At 41.1% G+C, this 19150-nt stretch overlaps 2 protein-coding genes across 3 annotated transcripts; both read left to right on the forward strand.

The window, feature by feature from the left end:
• Positions 1 to 10848: 10848 nt before the first annotated feature.
• Positions 10849 to 16622, forward strand: RB195_014023 (uncharacterized protein; the record flags this gene model as incomplete). Of its 2 annotated transcripts, XM_064204111.1 has the most annotated exons (7): positions 11696 to 11814; positions 12313 to 12415; positions 12565 to 12636; positions 12688 to 12797; positions 14725 to 14915; positions 16076 to 16163; positions 16430 to 16622. In XM_064204111.1, 7 exons carry the CDS (start codon positions 11696 to 11698, stop codon positions 16620 to 16622), a joined length of 876 nt encoding a protein of 291 aa, XP_064059994.1. The 2 variants fall into 2 exon arrangements, with proteins under 2 accessions (XP_064059992.1, XP_064059994.1); XM_064204112.1 differs by lacking the exons at positions 14725 to 14915; positions 16076 to 16163; positions 16430 to 16622 and adding an exon at positions 10849 to 10984 and having other exon boundaries at positions 11649 to 11814; positions 12313 to 12496; positions 12565 to 12888.
• Positions 11086 to 11334, forward strand: RB195_014024 (uncharacterized protein; the record flags this gene model as incomplete). Its single annotated transcript, XM_064204113.1, has 1 exon — positions 11086 to 11334. One exon carries the CDS (start codon positions 11086 to 11088, stop codon positions 11332 to 11334), a length of 249 nt encoding a protein of 82 aa, XP_064059993.1.
• Positions 16623 to 19150: the final 2528 nt, after the last annotated feature.

The raw sequence follows: 19150 nt of genomic DNA on the forward strand, positions 1-19150 counted from the left end.
ATCTTTTTCTGTAAGAATTCCCAAATGTGTGCCATCACGTTCATAGAAAATCCGGCGACGCCTTGAGTATGAATAAGAAAGGTAACTTGAAGAAGTTTGCAGTGTAACAATTGGGCAATCAACATTCAACATGAACAAAAGATAAAATTCTGACTCAAAAGCAAGTTTTAGATGTTTTTATGTGAATGAAATACGTTTGAATAGTTTGATGGTTCAGTGCACTATACAAAATGTGCATCAAAAGAAAAATTTCATTCGAGGGAATTCAAAAAAGCCCGGGGTTTTTGAAGTTTGAGCAAAGTCTTGCAATCATCCCCTTTGGGAATATATGTTTCGATGGGAATGAATGAAAAGGAGATTGGAGAAGGATATGGATATTTGAAAAAGAAAAATAACTAAAGGTGGTGCCAGAGCTAATTTTCAAGAGTCATTTGTCATTCGTTCTCAAAATAAAGTCAATTGTAGAGTAGTTATTTTCAGCAGAAATGCTTAGAACAAATAAAATGAATTTCTCGGGATCTGCTAACAAATTCTAAATTGTACTAGCAATGCAGCTAGCGTGGACGGCCACGCTTGTTGGCGTGAATATCTGATGAATGTGAGATTATTGTCGACCGCTGTGCTGATTACCCAACCGAACGGCCTTGAATCATCTTCCGAATCGATAACGACCGACAATGGTCGTGGATACAAAAAGAATCCGTAAGAACAGAGGCAAGTTAGGGGCGAAAGTCGTTCTTTGCAAGGAGAAGAACCACGGATTCTCCCACTCCATTGCGGGCCGTGTTGAACGAAGAACCAGTCGGGCATGTTGAGGAGGCAATTCATTCCCCTGAATGACCACATCGATCTAAGCAAGGGCATCGACGGACGGGAAATGGAGGGCGTCGGGACGTATAGTAATAGTCAACAATTGCTACCTGTTGAATGGAACTCATTGCATGGGAACAGCCGTCATTTGCGTTCGCCTCTAAAATTAGCCGCCTCGAGGTGAGATGAGATCCCCGGTGACGTGCAGACAGCGCACCTACGACCTTCGCCGATATACGTTTTGCGTAGGTTGTTCGTGGAGTCAAATGCAATAACAATTAGTGAGTACAAGATGAGTAAAGGATGAATGAACGGGTATGTGAGTCTCTGAAAATTCCTGAAATGGAAAATCATTGACCAGCGAAAGGATGGGAGTTAAAAGGCTTGCTGCCTCTTATTTTCTCTTGGTAAAAAGAAACTCGGTTGATAAAACTTTGAAATTGCCTTTTTTTTGCTTCAGATATTCCCGCACGAGCAGGAAATAGAAGGAGTAAGGAACTCCTTTGATTTACCGGCTCGGTAAAAGGGACGAGTCATTGGAAGTTTTTACAACTAGGACATTAGACAAAGTTGTAAAATAACGAAATTTATGAATCATTGACTTTAAAAGGTGAAAAACAGATTTAAAAAACGATAGCGACCTTTCGAACAGAAAGCTTGAGGAACTATGCTCGAACTCCACTAAAATTCGTCCTCAGTCCTGTCTACGGCCTTGTTGTGCATCCTATCAGATAAAACGAACGTTTAGTTTAAGTGTAGTCCTGATACTACTTTATGATGAGAATCCCTGAGTGTTTTCTTATCGAAGAATGCGAAAAAGACGAAAAATATCTTCCAGGTAAGATACATCAAGTACAAAAGCAAGAAGAGTCGGCGCATTGATAGTGTGCTGCCACTAGCGATGTGTCTTGTTTGAGTTAAAACATCTTTCAAATTGAGAACTTGTACTTCGCAGGACAGACACCCCTTCATTTTCCATGACTTCACCTCTTTAGAAAAGAACCTGTCTAGATGCGAATTTTCGTGATTTCGTCGAGGAAAACACGAGCAAATGCGAGTCAGAGACCGTATACACCTAACCATCCTAAGGCATACATTTTATGTCGGACTGCTGTGGAATCCTGATGAAACGAAGCAAAATTTCGCAACTAGACCTTCGTTACTGGTAGAGTTTGTTGCAGTTAGCATCAAGAGTTTTTTTTTTGAAGTAGCAGCGAATGGCTCAGTCTCGCGTTGCTTCCTGAGATTATAAAATGGCTTCGTGTTGCCGAAAACCCATCACTTTTCCGTCACGGCAGTGATCATAGCGCTGCGCTCTAATAGCTCTTTTGTGTGCTTGAGAACATCGTTAGATGGTATTGCTGTAAAGTAGTGAAAGAAAACAACAAATGGGTTGACACTGTTCAGGAATTCGCGCTAAAACATGGATAATGAACGGCTCGGGCGAGTCGCTGTGCTCGTGGAGACGCATCGGCGAATAGTCGTAATGACTGTGATCAGTAAGGTGTTTGATTATTATTACGTGATCAGCAAAGTGACTCAGTTTTTTGTTTGTCACCTCACAAGTGAGTCCCAACATTTTGCTTTCCTTCACTCCACCTTCTTTTTATGAGAACCTCTTCTTGCTCAATATTCTTCCCTGGGGCTAGAAAAATCCGGAAAATTGCAGCATTCTGCGTTAAAATGTACTCAGTGACGAATCAAATTCTTGTTATTCGGACATCGAGAGAATATTGGCAGAGGTGAGGGGTGCGATTGAAAAAAAGCAGAGAAAAGCGATTTCCAGGAGTTGACGTGAAAGAATTAGGAGATATGGTAGATCTAACTATACCTTCATTTTTATCTGAAATATCACAACTTTATTCGAAAGATGTAGCAATGTACAGGATTGCTGCAAGAAGTCTCACTTAGAATTTCGAACATTCGAAAAAAAAAGCGGGAGAATGGTTGTGTTGTGACCTTAACATGAAACGATTTTGTCGGAAAAATTCTTGATTAAGCTTCATATTTTCGCCCTTTCATCTTCACTTTACAAAAGTAGTTCTAGACGCACTCTTTCACTCATTGTATAATCAATTTTTATTATCACATGATCTCTTTTATATACAGAATGTAGCGCGCCGAGACACATTTGGGCGCATAGCTTCGATTTGACCACTCTAAACATATTCTTCTCTGAACATATCTATTTTAATTCTAGTTTTGATTATTACAAGTTTCGACTTCGCTCAACACTGTTCATCCACAAATCTGTGTGACGGCATTGAGTACCGATGCACCAGGTATGTACATATTTTCCATTCTTCAATGTAGTATCAATGTCTTTAGAAAAAGTATAAAAGGAGAAGAAAAGGCACACATCCCCTTCTCAAGATAACTTAGGAAGCAAATTTGGCCATGATTCCGGCCGAATCCATACCAAAAATGTTCGATCTCATCTTAGCGCAGTGAAGAAATCATAGAATGGAAAGTGACTGCATCGCAAGTGTTAGAACTTACCTTGTAATAGCAACGCAGATTAGTATTCTTATGGATTGGCAAGCTTTCGTAGGTTTTTTTGTAAACTAGGGCAACCTTTTGTTTTTTCCTCGTAACAGAAAACAAAGACTTCATAATCATTACCATTCATTTCCATTTTTGAAAAGTTCTAACCACATATGATTTAGGATTTTCTGATTTTTCGATCTAACCCAAACTGCTTACAACTGGTTCAAAAAATCGCGCAACGTGTACGAGTCGTGAAATCTAACCAATCAAACAACAAGCAAAAGCTATGGGAGAAGAGAAATGCCCGTATCTGAATCCAAGTGCACTAGCTTGATACTTCATTAGATAGAGAAGCAGTCTTCGCACTAGTCTGTTCGATCGGTTACCAACTCTTTCCATAAAGAAATAAAGTAAAATTTAAATAGTAGCAGAGAAAGGAGAAGAAATATTCTAGACAATGAGCACTAATTTCAAATTTTATTATGGTTAGCCACATTGGTGCATTTTCCTTTCTTATTCCTTAGAGCCCACTCCGACTAACAGTTTGGAGATGTTTCAGTTCTGTAGCCTGTGTGGAACGGAATGACAACACATTCTTTTATCTTTTTTCGTTCTTTGAAGATTTCTGGAATCAAAGATGGGGTGATAATGTGGCCATAATAAATTCGCTTATAAATAGCTGCAATATTTCCAAGGTACCACATCACAAAAGATTGCTGTTTCCGATGGCGTAGACTGGAAAAAGAATTTCATGAACGAATAGCAACCAAGCAAAAATGGCAACATCAAGTATCGAACTGCAACCGAGCGAAAATCTCGAAAGGCCGAATAAGCGGTGACGATACTTCTATATGTTGGTCGTGCACATTTATGAAACATTCGAAGTTTTAGATTTTTTTTAGGAGTATTAGCTCATTAGTGTTTATGGCTCTAGCTGAAAGTGCCGGAAGTATTAAGCAATTTCTCCACATGCCATGTGTCCAGCTAAATCGGACGATGCTTGCTTAATTGCTGTTTAATTACTGTAACTTGTCCTCCCACGACCAGTTACTGCTTTATGGACAGCGGCGTCATCAGGAGATGAGTACTAACAGGTACAAAACCATCGGACGAGGTCGCCGGAAACGTCAGTGTGATCCGCGTGATTCAACAGTAAATGAGCAACGCCAACAAAACAACTAAACTCTGCTGTTAGAAATTAGATATGAGTTGAGCTCTTTGTAACCTCAAAAATTGTAAAAAGGTGGTGTTAGAAAACAGATTAGCAGAATCCGTATCTTTTTTCTCCGGCGAGGGATAGAAGAGGGTGCGACAGAATTAACACCCATATTTCGAAAAATCGCAGTGGAATCCCCAAGCAAGATGCGGTCCGTTTTGTAAGGCAGGAAAATGGACAAAGATTTCGGACCTCATCATGCCGTGACCGAGTGAGTATCGAGGCTTTATAGTGGAGGCTTTTCTCAAAAATGGAGAATCTGTAACGGCGATGCAGAGGGCATTTCGCACGACAATTCGCACGACACTTCGCGCAATAGGATGTGCACTGAAAACCACCCGCACGTCCCAAGAATATAAGGAAAACCGAAAGCATCATGTCTCCTTCTTATACAGCGAACGAGGTTGCTCTCCGGCGACCTCCTTCGCTGTATAAGTCCCTGTGAATTTTTTTTTCAAAGACCGAGGTTTTCAAAGAGTTCCAAAGAAAAAAGTTTTTCCCCCTCGCTTCTTGGAGCAACTGAAGGATTCCGTCCAATAAGAAATTGAGGGGATTCCTCCGACATTTTCTCCGTAAGACCCGCTGACGAGTGTCGTAGAAAACTTCCAGGAAATTCGTTTGGAATGCGGGAGTTATTTCTGGATGTGTCTAATGTGCATCTAATCGCATCCATTACAAAGCCTGAGCTTACTCAGAGCCACGAGAACATCAATTTGGTTAATTCAGTAAAGCATCCATTAAAACGATGTATTTTTCATGCGACAATGGTGTCGGCATGCGCGGCCAAAGTCCTCAAATCCAAACTATTAAATTTCATTTTGCTTACTATGTGAATAACTGCAGAATTACTGCAACTGCACCTGCATATGGGAGCTGTATGGCTTGTGCCCAGATATTGCGAAAATTGCTCTCGTGCAGCACATTGCCAACTCCGAATCGAATATAACAAATAGAGAGAGGAAAGATCTTCTGGCAACGACTCTCCGTTTCGTTATGCTGAACCGTCGGACGTCGAAATGAGGTTCCTGGGTCACTCGGTTGGTTTCTTGGGTTGAAACCAGTTCGAGCGAGACACCGAGTCTATGAAACAATGACGAATGAATTGAATTAAAGGCAACACCCCACGAATCTGAGGTGGTACGGATTTCAGGTGGAGTATTCGTCACTCCACCTGAAATCTGTACCACGTCAGATTCATGGGGTGATGCCTTTGATGTTAGGTCTCCTGGTAGATAGAGAAGATTATACAGAGCTCTACTCGAGGACGAGACGTCTCATCGAAGATGTGAGTAGAAGTAAGATGCGAGCGATGATACGAGCTCGCCGATTGAGTAAGTGGGTGCAACAATTGGTATCCTCCTCCTTTTATTCCAGAAAGGTATGATCATTGAGCGATAATAGGCGAATTTCACAAGGACTTGATGATTGTGCTAAGGAAAATAAAGTTCTTTCAACGGATAAGCCTACAATTCTCCGCTAGAGAGGTCAAATTAGAATAGTTAAGCGAGTTTTTTGTCCTCGTCGACACCTTGCAAAGCGTTTTGCGCTGCACTTGCGCAGTTCCTTGTCCTTCCATAGATCTATATTCTATATAGAAATTCTCTACTCATCTTCACACTTATCTTGCTCTTTATTCTTGCCTTTCTAAATAAAAGTTTTTAATCAATTACGAACTGCTTGACGAAGATGAACAGTCGTGTAATAATTGATAAAGTGAAAAGTCTTTGCGGAGAGGTGTAGAAAAGAGTCGAAGGTTTTTCCATTACGGATCAGGCAAAAAAACTATTTTCACAATGGAGAAATTTGAGGCAGATAACAATGACCTAGCAAAATGCGTTCAATTGCGAGCTCACAGACCATGACGGGTGCTCTGGAAACATTTTTTGAAGTCCCAAGGTTAATATATTATACAAATATTATATTATGAGCTTCTTACATAAATGCTTCAGCAAAATAGTGAAAAACAACAGCAGAACATATGTGATGTGGTGCAACCAAATATCTGTCGGCTATAATAAAAGTTTTAATAATCAGATATTAAATATTTTTGCATTAAACAAAAAACATTTGCGAAGTGCCAAAAAAGTAGAAGAATGCAGAGTAAGCTCTTTGAAGTGGAAACATAAAAATTTCAAGACACGCAGCTATAAGCGAGTGTAGAAGGACAATTAGCATTTTCCCCGATGTCCAAGATTTCGCAGAGCACGAAAAGGAGAACTTAGAATTCTCTTGAAAGCCTAGAGACTTCATACAATGTGTCCAGATTCTGAAAAAATACGAATGGCAAACGAATAGGACGGTGAAAAGATCGATAGACGTGGTTTTCTTCCCTTGTGACTTCCTCGAATGGTAGTGAGAAGGAGGAGAATGAGGATTTGGGTCATTGACCAAAACAATTTGAGAGAACATTTCCTTGGGAAGTTACATCACTGAGTCATTAAAGGACGAAGAGTTTCTACAGCAAAATGCTTTCTGTCGAATTCATTCAGAATGTTTTTAGATATTATAAATATATTTTTTTCAGTTTCACGGTGTCTACCTATACAATGAGAAGAAGTCTCAGCTGCTATTGCTTCAAATAAGGGAGTACCGATTCGGAATGAGTTGCAGTCACAGCGAATCGTGCTCAACTGTGTGGATGCAATATCTGATCAGAGTTGAAAGGAAGACCATTAGCTAATGCGTGCGGGGGAATAATGAGGAAGAAGCAAGTACAGCAGTAAAGAAGCGAAGTGATCTCAGCCGCACTGTAGACCATAAGTAATTTAAAGGTGCCGACAAAGATCGCTTACTAAGTGTTGGGTCCTGCAAAGATGTAGGAAGAAATAAGTAGGTTGGGCAGGGAAACTTCGCTTGTGCAGATTTTGAGCAAGGAAGGAGAGTAGTTGTGAGGAAACAAAAACTTGCGCAGAACCAAAATTAATTATGCAATTAATGATGCAAAATTAATGCTTATTTGCCCCTCGTAGAATAAAGCGTAGTGAATCTGGGAAGTGCAATTTTTGTGGTATTATTATTAGTACCAGCTACAGTGAATGAGAGAATGAATGAGCGAATGAATAAATGAATGAACGAGTGAGAGAATAAATAATGTGATTAGAATGAACCCACATTATACGAATAAGGCCTGCAAACGCTGAGGAACGAAAGTCTTGAATTGCGAATCCAAGCGAAACCGTGTAATCAAGTTAAGATGAGCACATTCGAGAAGAAGATCGAATTATGTAGGTTCAAGTGCTCTACATGTGTTGAGAGGAACTCGTTCTCTTTTCATTTTTCATCGTTCACGCCCATAGTTACACTGACACATTTTTACAACACTGTTGCAGGTCTAACTCATTCCAGCTATTGTCTGCTAGCTTATTAGACGACCATGCGTGTGCTCCTCTGTGCTTTTCTTCTATTTGGAGAATTCTTTCCTTTCACTTTCTTTTTTTTTTGGATTTTTTCATGTTTTCGTATTTCCCAGGTCGTTTTTTTTTTACAAATTATTGAGGAGTACAGCTAGCTATCATGCATTTAGATTAGGAAGGATGTATTTCATGCAGTCCGAAGAAAAAACTTGAAGTAGATTATTTGTTGATGACCTCCAAATTATTTCTTGGAATGTTTGATATACTGGCTTTATTTTGTGTATCAAAACTACCGCATATTAATTAATTTAAGTGTAGAGGAAAGAGGAAACGATTTTTTTTTTATTTGGAATTCCTTTTCATAATTTGAGCTAGGACGAGGGAATGGAATTATTCGGTAGTTAAGGGTTCAGTAAGGAAAATCACTTGCATACATACCATATAAGAAAAAGAAGAATGAAATATTAGAATAACATCATATTAACAAGTACGTTAGTGAAGAAATTGTATGGATTAAACAGTAAAGAGTAAGATATCACTGAAAGTTGGGATATACGAAATACCTTCTGAGAAAAAAATTTAGAAGGTATGGAAGTAGAGTGAAAGCGAGCAGAGTAAGATGGTTAAATGGCATAAGTAAGAAAAGAAATGAAAAGAACGTAGTCCATAACTGTAGGTAAACCGAAACAGAACACTTAATGCAATGGTAACATCAAACAAACTTCGTAATACGAGCAGAAATTATAGATTCATTGGATCATTGTGATGGAGAAGAGTGGGGACGACCGGTTCGCATAAGATGTGGTCTCTTGAAAGGGAACAGGATTGTTCGCAGAGTCTAATTGCCTGTGAACATATTCACCTCAAAAAGAACGACTGAAAATAGGCTGTCGTATTGACCGGGATATTTCTTCAACCAGGAGCTCTGCGAAGACACCGATGCAAATCCTCGAACAACGAGCTTCAAACCGATGTAACGTATACGATCGACGAGCACGTTCCTAAGCATGGAAGAAGGACGAACAGAGTTGTTGACGGAATAGTGAAAGATTACACACACTAGTTGTTCCTTGATAGGAACACGAATATTCGTCTTTCAGAAGAAGATTCGGAAGTATTCGATGATGTTTTCTTCGCGGATTCACGTATTGTTGTGCGACCAACTGCTCAAACACAGTGAAGTAGAGTTACCACGAACATGCACCGAGCGTTTCTCCACTATTTTCGAGAAGAACATTCAGGGCAATCAGATTGCAAGTTGTGCATGGTTGCGTGGATACCTTTTTTGAAACTCCTTTAGACGGCATAGAGACTATCCAAACACTTTTCAAACCAGACAAGAGGACAGAAAAAGTGTTGGGGATTGATTGGGTGCCCCGTCCACCAATTCAAGTGCGAGAGAAACAATTGCAGAATATCTACCGAAATTCGTGAAATTCGTTTTCTAAGGGATAAACAAATAATGGTGCAAGGAAAACACTGCTCATTCGTGACTGAGTTAGTCAGTTAGTTAGTAACCACTAAGTTTCTTTTTTTAGTCTTGAAATGGAAGAAAAATTAACAGAAGGAGAGCAACCCATTGTGAAGGTGAAACAGTGAGGTGTATGTAAATGCTAAGAACCTTTGTTTGACGAACTTGAAAAAAGAAGAAAACATGGGGGAAAAACTGATGTTAGAAATCAGTTGTAACATAACACCTAACGGTTGCGCTAGGCATGTAGCAGGAAAAATGCTGATGGAAAATTACTAGTTTTTTACTATTTACTAATATTTACTTGTTTCAATAATTGTGAGTTAGAATGGATTTCTGCAAAACGGAATTTTCCTGAACAAAAGATCTCAAAAACAGTTTGTACTTCGGAGCTGAGAAAGAATCAAATTGATACTGTCAACTTAAGGGAGGTACTATCGTGTCTATACCAAAATTTTGGATATAGCGAATAGTGGAATAGTGGACAGAGAGAGAATACCCGGATAAAAGAGTAGAAGCCTTGGTAACCGAGCAAGTATGACCAACTTATCTGCCTTAGAGAACATATTACCGCTCGGCTTGAATAGGTAGAGGTTAAATCTGAATCAAAGAAGCTCTATGAACCGATGGAAAAAAAACGCGAGGTCTCATAAGCCTCTAAAATAATACCAATGTTTTGTGTAGTATAAATACATTCAGTGAGGTGAAGATCTACGGCAGAACGCCAATGCTCTAAAAATATGAATGGAGAGAATAAATGATATTAATAAACGAAGTTGCAGGATAAATGAGATAAAGCAAGAACACGCGGAGACGAGTAGAAACTTAGAAAAAAAAAGGAGAAAGTACTAGAGAAAGCTCAAGAGATGTTCTTATAAAAAATACCTTCAGAGATTCCCCCTAAGGGAACATTTTCCAGGAAGGATTCTTCTAGGAATCATAACACATGTCTCATCTCGAACAAGCAGGTGTAACACTAGAGCTCCTTTAGCGGGTTGCATTTTATGATAATCTGATAATTATTTCACTAACCACGGATCTTCCTCACTGGATGGACCGCAGCCGGTTGATCGCGAGGGCACGTGGCGCGTCCCCGGGTGGTTGATATCGGGCTAATCGCGGACCAAAAGCGACCTTGTGCCTGCCTTGAGACGCAGATGGATTCAGAAGATGGATTCCTTCTTTCTGCTGTCCCAGGACTCATAAAATCCTTGTAACCCGCACGTCGGTCGGCGAAAGGCCTGCATTCAAGTTACCAAGAGTTGCAAGGGAGGCGGTTTGGAGTCCCTTCTAACAAATAAGCTCCACCTGTCCACTTCGGGAGAACGCAACGTTCTCCCAAAAAGTTATGGGACTGGAGGCTTGCAACCTGCCCAAGGGTTTTAAAATTTTACGCATTTTACAGTAATAAGAAAGAGTCTCCTGATTCCAGAGGAGAGATTGGTACAGTAGCGCCAGGAAGGACGGAGTTGCAGGAGTCATCTATTCTACCAAAACGGAATAGGACAAGAATGACTATCTGTACTTACAACGCCAGTACGTTTGCATCGGCCGTTGAAGATCTGATGATGCAAGCTGGGATGTTAAAGTGCGACATCATCGGACTGACCGAGACGAGACGACGCCACCCACTGAACACCGTGTATGGTACTGGAGAAGAACTGTTCTTAGGAACTTGTGACTGAAACTGTGATTGAACTTGAAAAAGTAGAGGAGCTAGTGGAGTTGGCGTCCTCGTAAACACGAGTATGGCAAGGAACATCGACTCTTTCGAACAACTTACTTTCCGAAACGGATGTCTGCGGATGAGAAGATATGGTCCAACGCCAGCATTGACAATCTTCGTCGCTTACGCTCCAACATCATGCTACAAAGAAAAAAAAGTAGAAGCTTTCTATGTGGACCTAGAAAAGCTCTACAGAGAAGACCACACTTTCTACAAGGTCATTCTTGGTGATTTTAACGGCAAGATGTTCAACAGAAGAAGGCCTGAGTAACTTCACATCGGGACTCACGACCTACATTGGAACGAACAGGGGAGAGACTTTCCGAGTTTATCACGACGACTAAGACTATCCATGGGAACCCGCAATCCCAGAAGCCCTCCTCTCTACGCTGGACGTGGGAGTCACCCGGTGGAGGGTACCATAGTGAAATTGACCATGTCACCATCAGTAAAAGATTCTGCCTGAATGATGCCGTTGTTGTACAAAGTTTTATACGGGATCCGATCATCGAGGAAGATTTTCTTTCACACAGAGCGGAGAAAAAGCCGCGACGTTCACTAAGCGAACTCCCAGAACCATCATAGACTGGGAGCTCTTCGCTTCGCTTTCCGGCTTTTGGGAAGATACGATCATGGACAACATCGACGACGAATATGAATGGCCTGTGGAATATCTTCGCGACTGTGCGAGGAAAGCGAAGTTTCAAAACCACGAAGAGACGCGTGACTTCGGAAACTCTAGAGCGGATACGTTAGCGTGAAGCTGCACGAGCTGCAGGCAACCAAGATCTCCCGTCCGAGCTTGCAAAGCTTTGCGAAGGGCGATAGAGGAAGGCTTCAACGAGAGAGGAGCTGTAGTGCTGGCTGAAGCTGCAAAGACGAGGAAGAGCATTCGCTACGCCCGTCGGAACTTCTCAAATCGTAAAATAACAATGACTGCTTTCCGGACTCTAGAAGAAACAACTGCAGCATCGAGAAGAGAGATGGAGAAAATCACCCACGACTTTTATTATGATCTATTCGACAGCCAAGTCCACTTGCCTCCCCACCATCTGAAAAAAAGCCAAACATGTCATTCTAAAGGGATCTTTTCACGTTACCTTACGGAATGCAAGGTTCCTAAACAGTGAAAGACTAACAAGACCGTGTTGTTGTATAAGAAGAGAGATTCACATGACATCGGTAACTATCGCCCAATCTGCTTACTGTCCGTCATCTACAAGCTCTTTACAAGAGTGATCCTTAATAGGATTGAAGAAGTCTTGGATGAAGGACAGCCATGTGAGCAAGCAGGGTTTCGAAAGGGATTCAGCACGATTGACCAAATTCACACTATTTCCAAACTCATCGAGGTATCGCGAGAGTACATAATGCCGCTTTGTCTCACTTTTATCGGTTTAAAGAAAGCCTTTGACTCAGTTGGGGCAGAAGCGGTCATGGAGACCTTGGACAACCAGGGTGTCCCTACTCAGTACATAGAGCTACTTCGAGAGTTGTTCAGTTACTTCACAACCCGAACTTCGCCATTCCACGGGAATATCGAAATTTGGAATGGGACGACACAGGAGTGAAGGTTGATAGTCGTCAACTACAACATTTACCCTTTGCTGATTATACAGTTCAGGTAACACCTAGCATCAACCAAGCGGAACAAATGCTGACCGAGTTCGGCGAAACATGTGGATGTTTCGGTCTTCAGCTGAATCTGCAGAAGGCGATGTTTATGCGTAAAAGGTGGGTCTCGGATGCTCCACTCACGCTCAACGGATCAACGGAACGAACATATCCGAATCCACCAGCCATGTTTATCTGTGTCAGGAATTAAACATGAAGAACGACCTGACCTCGAGCTGAGCAGGAGGAAACGAGCGGCTTGGAAAGCGTATAAGAGCATCAAGAATGTAGTGAAGAAGATAAGGAACACCCGGCTCTGTACTTACTTCTTCAACACCACCGTAGTTCCTCCTTTGACCCATGCTTCACAAACTTGGGCACTTCGCAAGCAGAAAGAAAATGCGGTGAGTGTGATTTAACGCGCAATTGAGAGATTGATGCTAGGAGTATCCCACTTCACAGAAGTGAGGGACGAGATTCGAAGTTCTTCCCTACGTCAGCGGTCGAGGATCAGAGACGCCGCAGCATTTGGTAAGTACAGCAAAGTAAGGGGGCTGAACACGTGATGCGCTTTAACGACAACCGTTGGACCAGGGACGTGAGCGACTGGGTTCCCCACGATATTAAGCGCACTACAGGAAGACCGCCGACCTGATGGTCAGATTTCTTCACGAAGTCCTTGAAAGAAAAATTCGATGCTCTTCGTGTCGCACGCACAATGAGAAACCATTGGAAAACTTTGGCACGCGATCGGGACAAATGGGAGGATCACTGGCGCCCCCTCGACCAGTTCGAAGAACAACGGGAGTCAAGGTGATCAAGGTGAATTTCATTAAACTGCGGGCATACACTGTTGAAGAGTTTGAAAAAGAAAAAAGTTATGTGAAAACAAAATTCTGCTCCAGGTCTCATTTTTCCGAGAGAGACCACCTACGCTGGTCGGAAATGTTACAATTGTTACTGTCAGAGGATCAATAAGTCGATAAGGGCGATGTTTTGTGCAGTACGGTCATTATTTTCGTGTCCACGTGTATGCATTTCACGTGAGTATTCCCGCTGACTTTAAAGGCATCACCCCACGAATCTGGAGTGGTACGGATTTCCGGCATTCGTATATGGAATCGTAGATTATTGGGAGAAGGGTGATTCCGTTCATTTCTTCCTAATTGCCGTAGAAAACGGCCCGGAAGATACGGCTTCGAGCGTTCCGGTACAATATTTTCTACAGCAAGTTCGATTGGAGCGCGCCAGCCCTGTGCACGCGCCGCATCTTCCGAACCGTTTTTTTTTAGCAAGAAGTGGACGGAATCACCCCCACCCCCTCTCTCTCTCTCTCTCTCTCTCTCTCTATAATCTACGATTCCGTATACGAATACTCCACCTGAAATCCGTACCACCTCAGATTCGTGGGGTGATGCCTTTAATTAAAACAAGATAGAGAAGGATGAAAGGAAAAAATCTGGACGTAAGGAAAAGTCACAAAACCCAATAAAATTGATGAAATCGTTAATCGAGTCGATGAATCCGCATGAAGAATGCTCTCTTCACGTTCAGTAGACTTGTCGTCCCAGGAAGTGAAACCATGTGGTAGAAAAAAATGCTGTAAAAAGTTGTATGATCAAGGTCCTAAGGAACTGTTCCAGGCAACAGTATAGACTACAGATATAAATAGAGCCGGCAAACTCATAAGGTGAAAGAAAAACGACTTGCAAAGACTTAAATTCATTGCAGCAAAGAACAACGTGTGTGAAATGTTTGAACGATGAGCGAGAGGTCAAATAATGGTGCCGGCGGCGTGCAAGATGAATGTCTTCATTGTTGTTCATTTGTTTATCTAGGGATTCTGCGAGAACAGCCATTAAAATTGCCGCCTTAGCGAATTACGTGGCCGTATAGATGGTAGTTGCAATAAATGGGATATTATTTCCAAGGATCTTGCAGCTGAATTTAGGGAATTATCAACACTTATAGATTTGTTTTTCCAAGCATAGGAAGTCAGACAAAAACCTTCGAGTTACATACGAGGTAACTAAAGAGTTACTTCTAGTGTTATCACAGCAGAAAATGTAATTTTCGGCAGAGGACATATGCAACTTATCAAATTCGGCGAAAATGAGGAGGACGAATCTACTGCACAACAAGGAAGTAAAACTTCCAATAAGGAAAACGATTTTTCTCTCCGAAAAGTGTCTTCGAGAGAACGAAAAGCAATCCGTAAAGGGTACGAAATGCTTCCAGGTTTGCGCATTAATTTCCTGCTCTCTTTAGTTGCAAAATGCGCTGAGAATTAATAGAGAGTACACCGCTAGAAATAATCTGTTTCATCTTGCTTGAAATTGATCTTAGGAATTGAAAATGGAGGGAAGAAAAGATATGCTTTTTTAATTCCTTATGGATCTCAAAAAGCAGCGCAGAGAGCGCTGTGGTACTTACACTTCGAAATTCTAACGTGTCCAGAGGATATAAAAGAAAATGTGTGTTACGAAGAAGAATGCAAATTCAATACAGCCGATTTTATATTATATGAAAGAAAACAGAAATAACGCTGCGTAATTAAAAGAAAAAGGTTAACGGAGTGCGCATTTTTGCTTAGTTTGAGTAATGATACTTGAAAAGTCGAATTTCAGTACTTCAAGAACTTCAAGAATTATATAGGGATTTCCAGAGTTCGCAAATGCAACAACAATTCAATGAAGCAGCGAATGGAAAGTAGATTTAGGAAGTAAAGGAGTCGACGGGAACATTCCAAACACACAAAAATGGCAAGAAATCACAGAAGCAACAAATCAGGACCTGCAAATGAACCAATGTCAAAGAACTCGACTGGTAATTTTCAATGGAAAAAAGTGTAATTGCAGAGAATGGGAGTTTTTCTTTAGTTATCTGAAGGCGTTTATCGAGATGCTTCTACAGTATGACAGAGACACTAAGGGCCATGTGCATTATTAGGGTTTTTTGTAATTGGAGCCACAGTAAGATCCTAGAATAAAGCTAACTAGGTAACGTTGTACACAAAATAAATCCTGCAAACTGAAGTCTTCGAAGAGATGCATTGAGATCAATAGAAGTTCCTGAACTAAAGGGCTCTCTTCGGATTACGACTGCGGAAAATGAGAATCGTGCACAACTGCACGAAAAAAAGTGAGGCAGAAATTGAATCCCGATAATTTAAGTTTAAAAGGCGCCGTAGGAGCAAGACAAACTATAAAACTAATGAAATATGATTTTTTTAAACAACGTAGCCTGCTCATACACTATTAAACGAAAAAGAAACTAGAAAAAAAAACTTTGTGGAGAAGTAAGAAAGGAGTGTAGAGGGAGCTTTGTGATAGTCCTCGTCGGGAACACGTCGCATCGTCATCGTTACAATACGTTTTACGTAGCTCGCATGCCTGCAGGTGCGAGATATGCTGTTGCGACCAGAAAAATCACTGATGCAGTGATCACACATCTCAGCAAATTCGCTTCATGTCATAAGGACTACAGGTTTCTCTAAACAAGTCGAGGCTGTGTTGGAGCTAAGTTTTAGTGAGGTATGAACTTGAAAAGAAGAAATATAAGCGATTCTTGGAGTTCTAGAGCACTGCCACACAGATTTCACCTAGCCGTAAGCAAAGTACCGTCAAAAAGAGGAACGTTTTCTTTTCGACTAATCCAGGAGTGATATCACAGTATCATGACTAATCTCTGTACGATAATGTTACTTTTTTTCATTGCTGGTGCACTCAAGCGGACGTATTAGTGAGGTCCAGACTTCTCATGGTTGAGTCACGAAGAAGAAACCGAACCCAGTATCAAAATTCATTCTCGCCTCCAATTCAGTTGGCTGAACGAGGAAGCAGGTTTGAGAAATTACATCTGCTAAGACCAAAGGAAGAAGAGCTGAAGGTCGTCGCATCGGGCTCATTTGAGACAGTGGAACGAAGTCACAGTTTTACTTCGTAAAATTACATTTGGTTAGCATTTGACCTTTTCTCATGATGTCCGGTTACTACATGAAAATAAATATTTAGTTACACTGTTCCAACTTTTCTGTCTTTATATCGCAGATCTTTGCAGACTTGATCAAGCACATTTTGTCTCACATATTTCGGTAATTCTTTATGTTTTGGCGGCTTTATTATTCTTGTTTGGGCTGATTGGGATGAGTTGTGGAAAAAGGAGTGCCTAGCACCTCGGTTTAGTAAGGATGGGGGATGGCCTCTGAAGAGACTTAGAAGCATAGCCCCTTTGGATCTGTGCAGCCAAGAGTTCGCTAACTCCCAACAAGTCCTTTTTTCGAGCGTGAAATGGATGATCTGATACGAGTTCCGTCCGGCGCAGTCTCTAGACAACTGACGGGCAAGGCTTTAGGGTTCATTTTTTAAGCCAAGTAATTCAATAGTCTGTTCCGTATTAGTACATCTTCAGTAGATGTGGAAGTAAAAATAGTGCACAGGTCCACTCTTATTTATTTTTTTTAATACTGAGTTGTTACCTTTTTGTTGATCCGCGAGTTTTACCTCACCTGCTAACTAACTAACTATGTAAATGGCTAAAAAACCCATAAGACCTGATTGAAGGCCATTTTTTATTTTTTCTTCGGTTTCTTTTTGGATTGTTGAGGGCTGGGTGCGCAAAAGTTGGCGTATATGCGACAATCTAAACAAACCAAAATTTAAAGGCAGCGCATCACAAAATTGACGCAGTGTGGACACCTGAAGGAAAATGTAGAGTTTGAGTGGCCTGGCCCGATTCAATTCCTCCTAATCTTCATGAAAAACGGGATGATAACGACGTTTGTTCCTACGAGATACGTTAGAACACGCCACTTTTCTACACGTGACGTTTTTTTCAGCAGCTTATTCAATAGTTTGCTTTGAATAGGCTGGTGAGAAACGAACGTCGTTTCCGTCGCTGTTATTTTTAGGATGATTAGTGAAACTTAGTGAAATGACAGCGTGCGTCTATCCACCTCGAGCTCTATCTTTTCCGTGAGGTTTCCACTCTACATCTCGTAATACGATACGCTACCTTTAAAATTGTACCATTTCTACAAGGAAGCACGAGGCCTACCTCTGAAAGAGGTACCTAGTTCTATTGAAGGTTGGACAACTTCAATTAGCGAATTACGGTTAGTCAAAGATCAATGCGCAAGACCAGTGTTCACTAAGTGAAATAAGTAAATCAAATGTAAAACTCTCCAAGCCCTCTCTTCTTGAAACCTCGGCGTTTGAAAGGTGAAACTTTTTTTATTGGCCTGACGTCTCGACAGACTCGTCTTTATCAAAAGCTTGAAAATGGTTCGAGGTCTTTGATGCCATGGATATCCCATCAAACTCCTCCTTTCTTCTCGCCAAGCCTCGATATTGTTTCAAGTACCCCAAGACCTTCAAAGGAAAAACATTCTCACCGACTAATAAACCACCGCGTTCTTACAGATTGTCACCAAGGCGAATATCTACGCACTGTGTAGCATGCTTAAGTACTCCGGATAGCGTTAAGGAACTGCATGTGGAACAGTTTTATAGCTCACAGAGTGTTACGAACGGCAAGAAGTCATTGGTAGTTGATAAGCACTCATTTTTGTTATTCATGGGCGGATTCCTGACCGAAATCCAGAATGCGTCCAATGTCTTCCTAGCAGATATTTCTTTCTCTCGCGCTAGTATCGTACATTTTACTTCAAACTCATTCGCATCATGCTTCTTATTCTTGTGGCACCCTAACGGTGTCATCGAACTCCCTCGCTTTTTACCAGCCAAATGTTCCTTGATACGCACGTTCAGCATGATGGAATGCACAATGCACAGTGCGTAGATCTCACTCGCCTTTGTGACAATCTTTAAGAACGCGGTGGTCAGTTTGTTTTCCTTTGAAGGTCTTGCGCGGCGTACTTAGAACAACATCGAGACTTGGCGAGAAGAGAGGAGGAGTTTGATGGGATATGCATGGCATCAGAGACCTCGAACCACTTTTTCAGGCCTTTGATAAAGACGAGTTTGTCGAAACGTCAGGCCAATAAAAAAGTTTCACTTAAACCTCGTTGGCATAACAAGAAAACATAAATACACTATCAAATATAACAGTAAACATTGTTTTACGTAGAGGATTAGAAAAAATTCAGAATTGTGTTTATTTTATCTCACCTTATTATCTGAAGTATTATTTTAAACAAAAAAACGCGAACTCTACTTATTTAGACTACGTCTAGTGTATACATATTTAGCATGTTGTAAGCTATTTGTACGCATCTGATGACTGTGCAGGTGACCAGGCTTTTTATTTTGTAAAACATAGACGACAAACGATGATATTCGACCTAATCCGTTCTTATTTCATTATTAAAGCCTCGCACACTAATCCACACAAGGAACAGATCAGAACTGTCGAAGAATTCACGATGATGGCATCTTGATATTAACCAGCAAATGTTTGTGTATTCAAGAGTAAGTTCATCTCCCAAGGTGAATTATAAGCGAGCAAAATAGCAG

The sequence above is a fragment of the Necator americanus genome, chromosome V (assembly GCF_031761385.1).
Source record: "Necator americanus strain Aroian chromosome V, whole genome shotgun sequence".
Classification (NCBI taxonomy): Eukaryota; Metazoa; Nematoda; class Chromadorea; order Rhabditida; family Ancylostomatidae; genus Necator; species Necator americanus.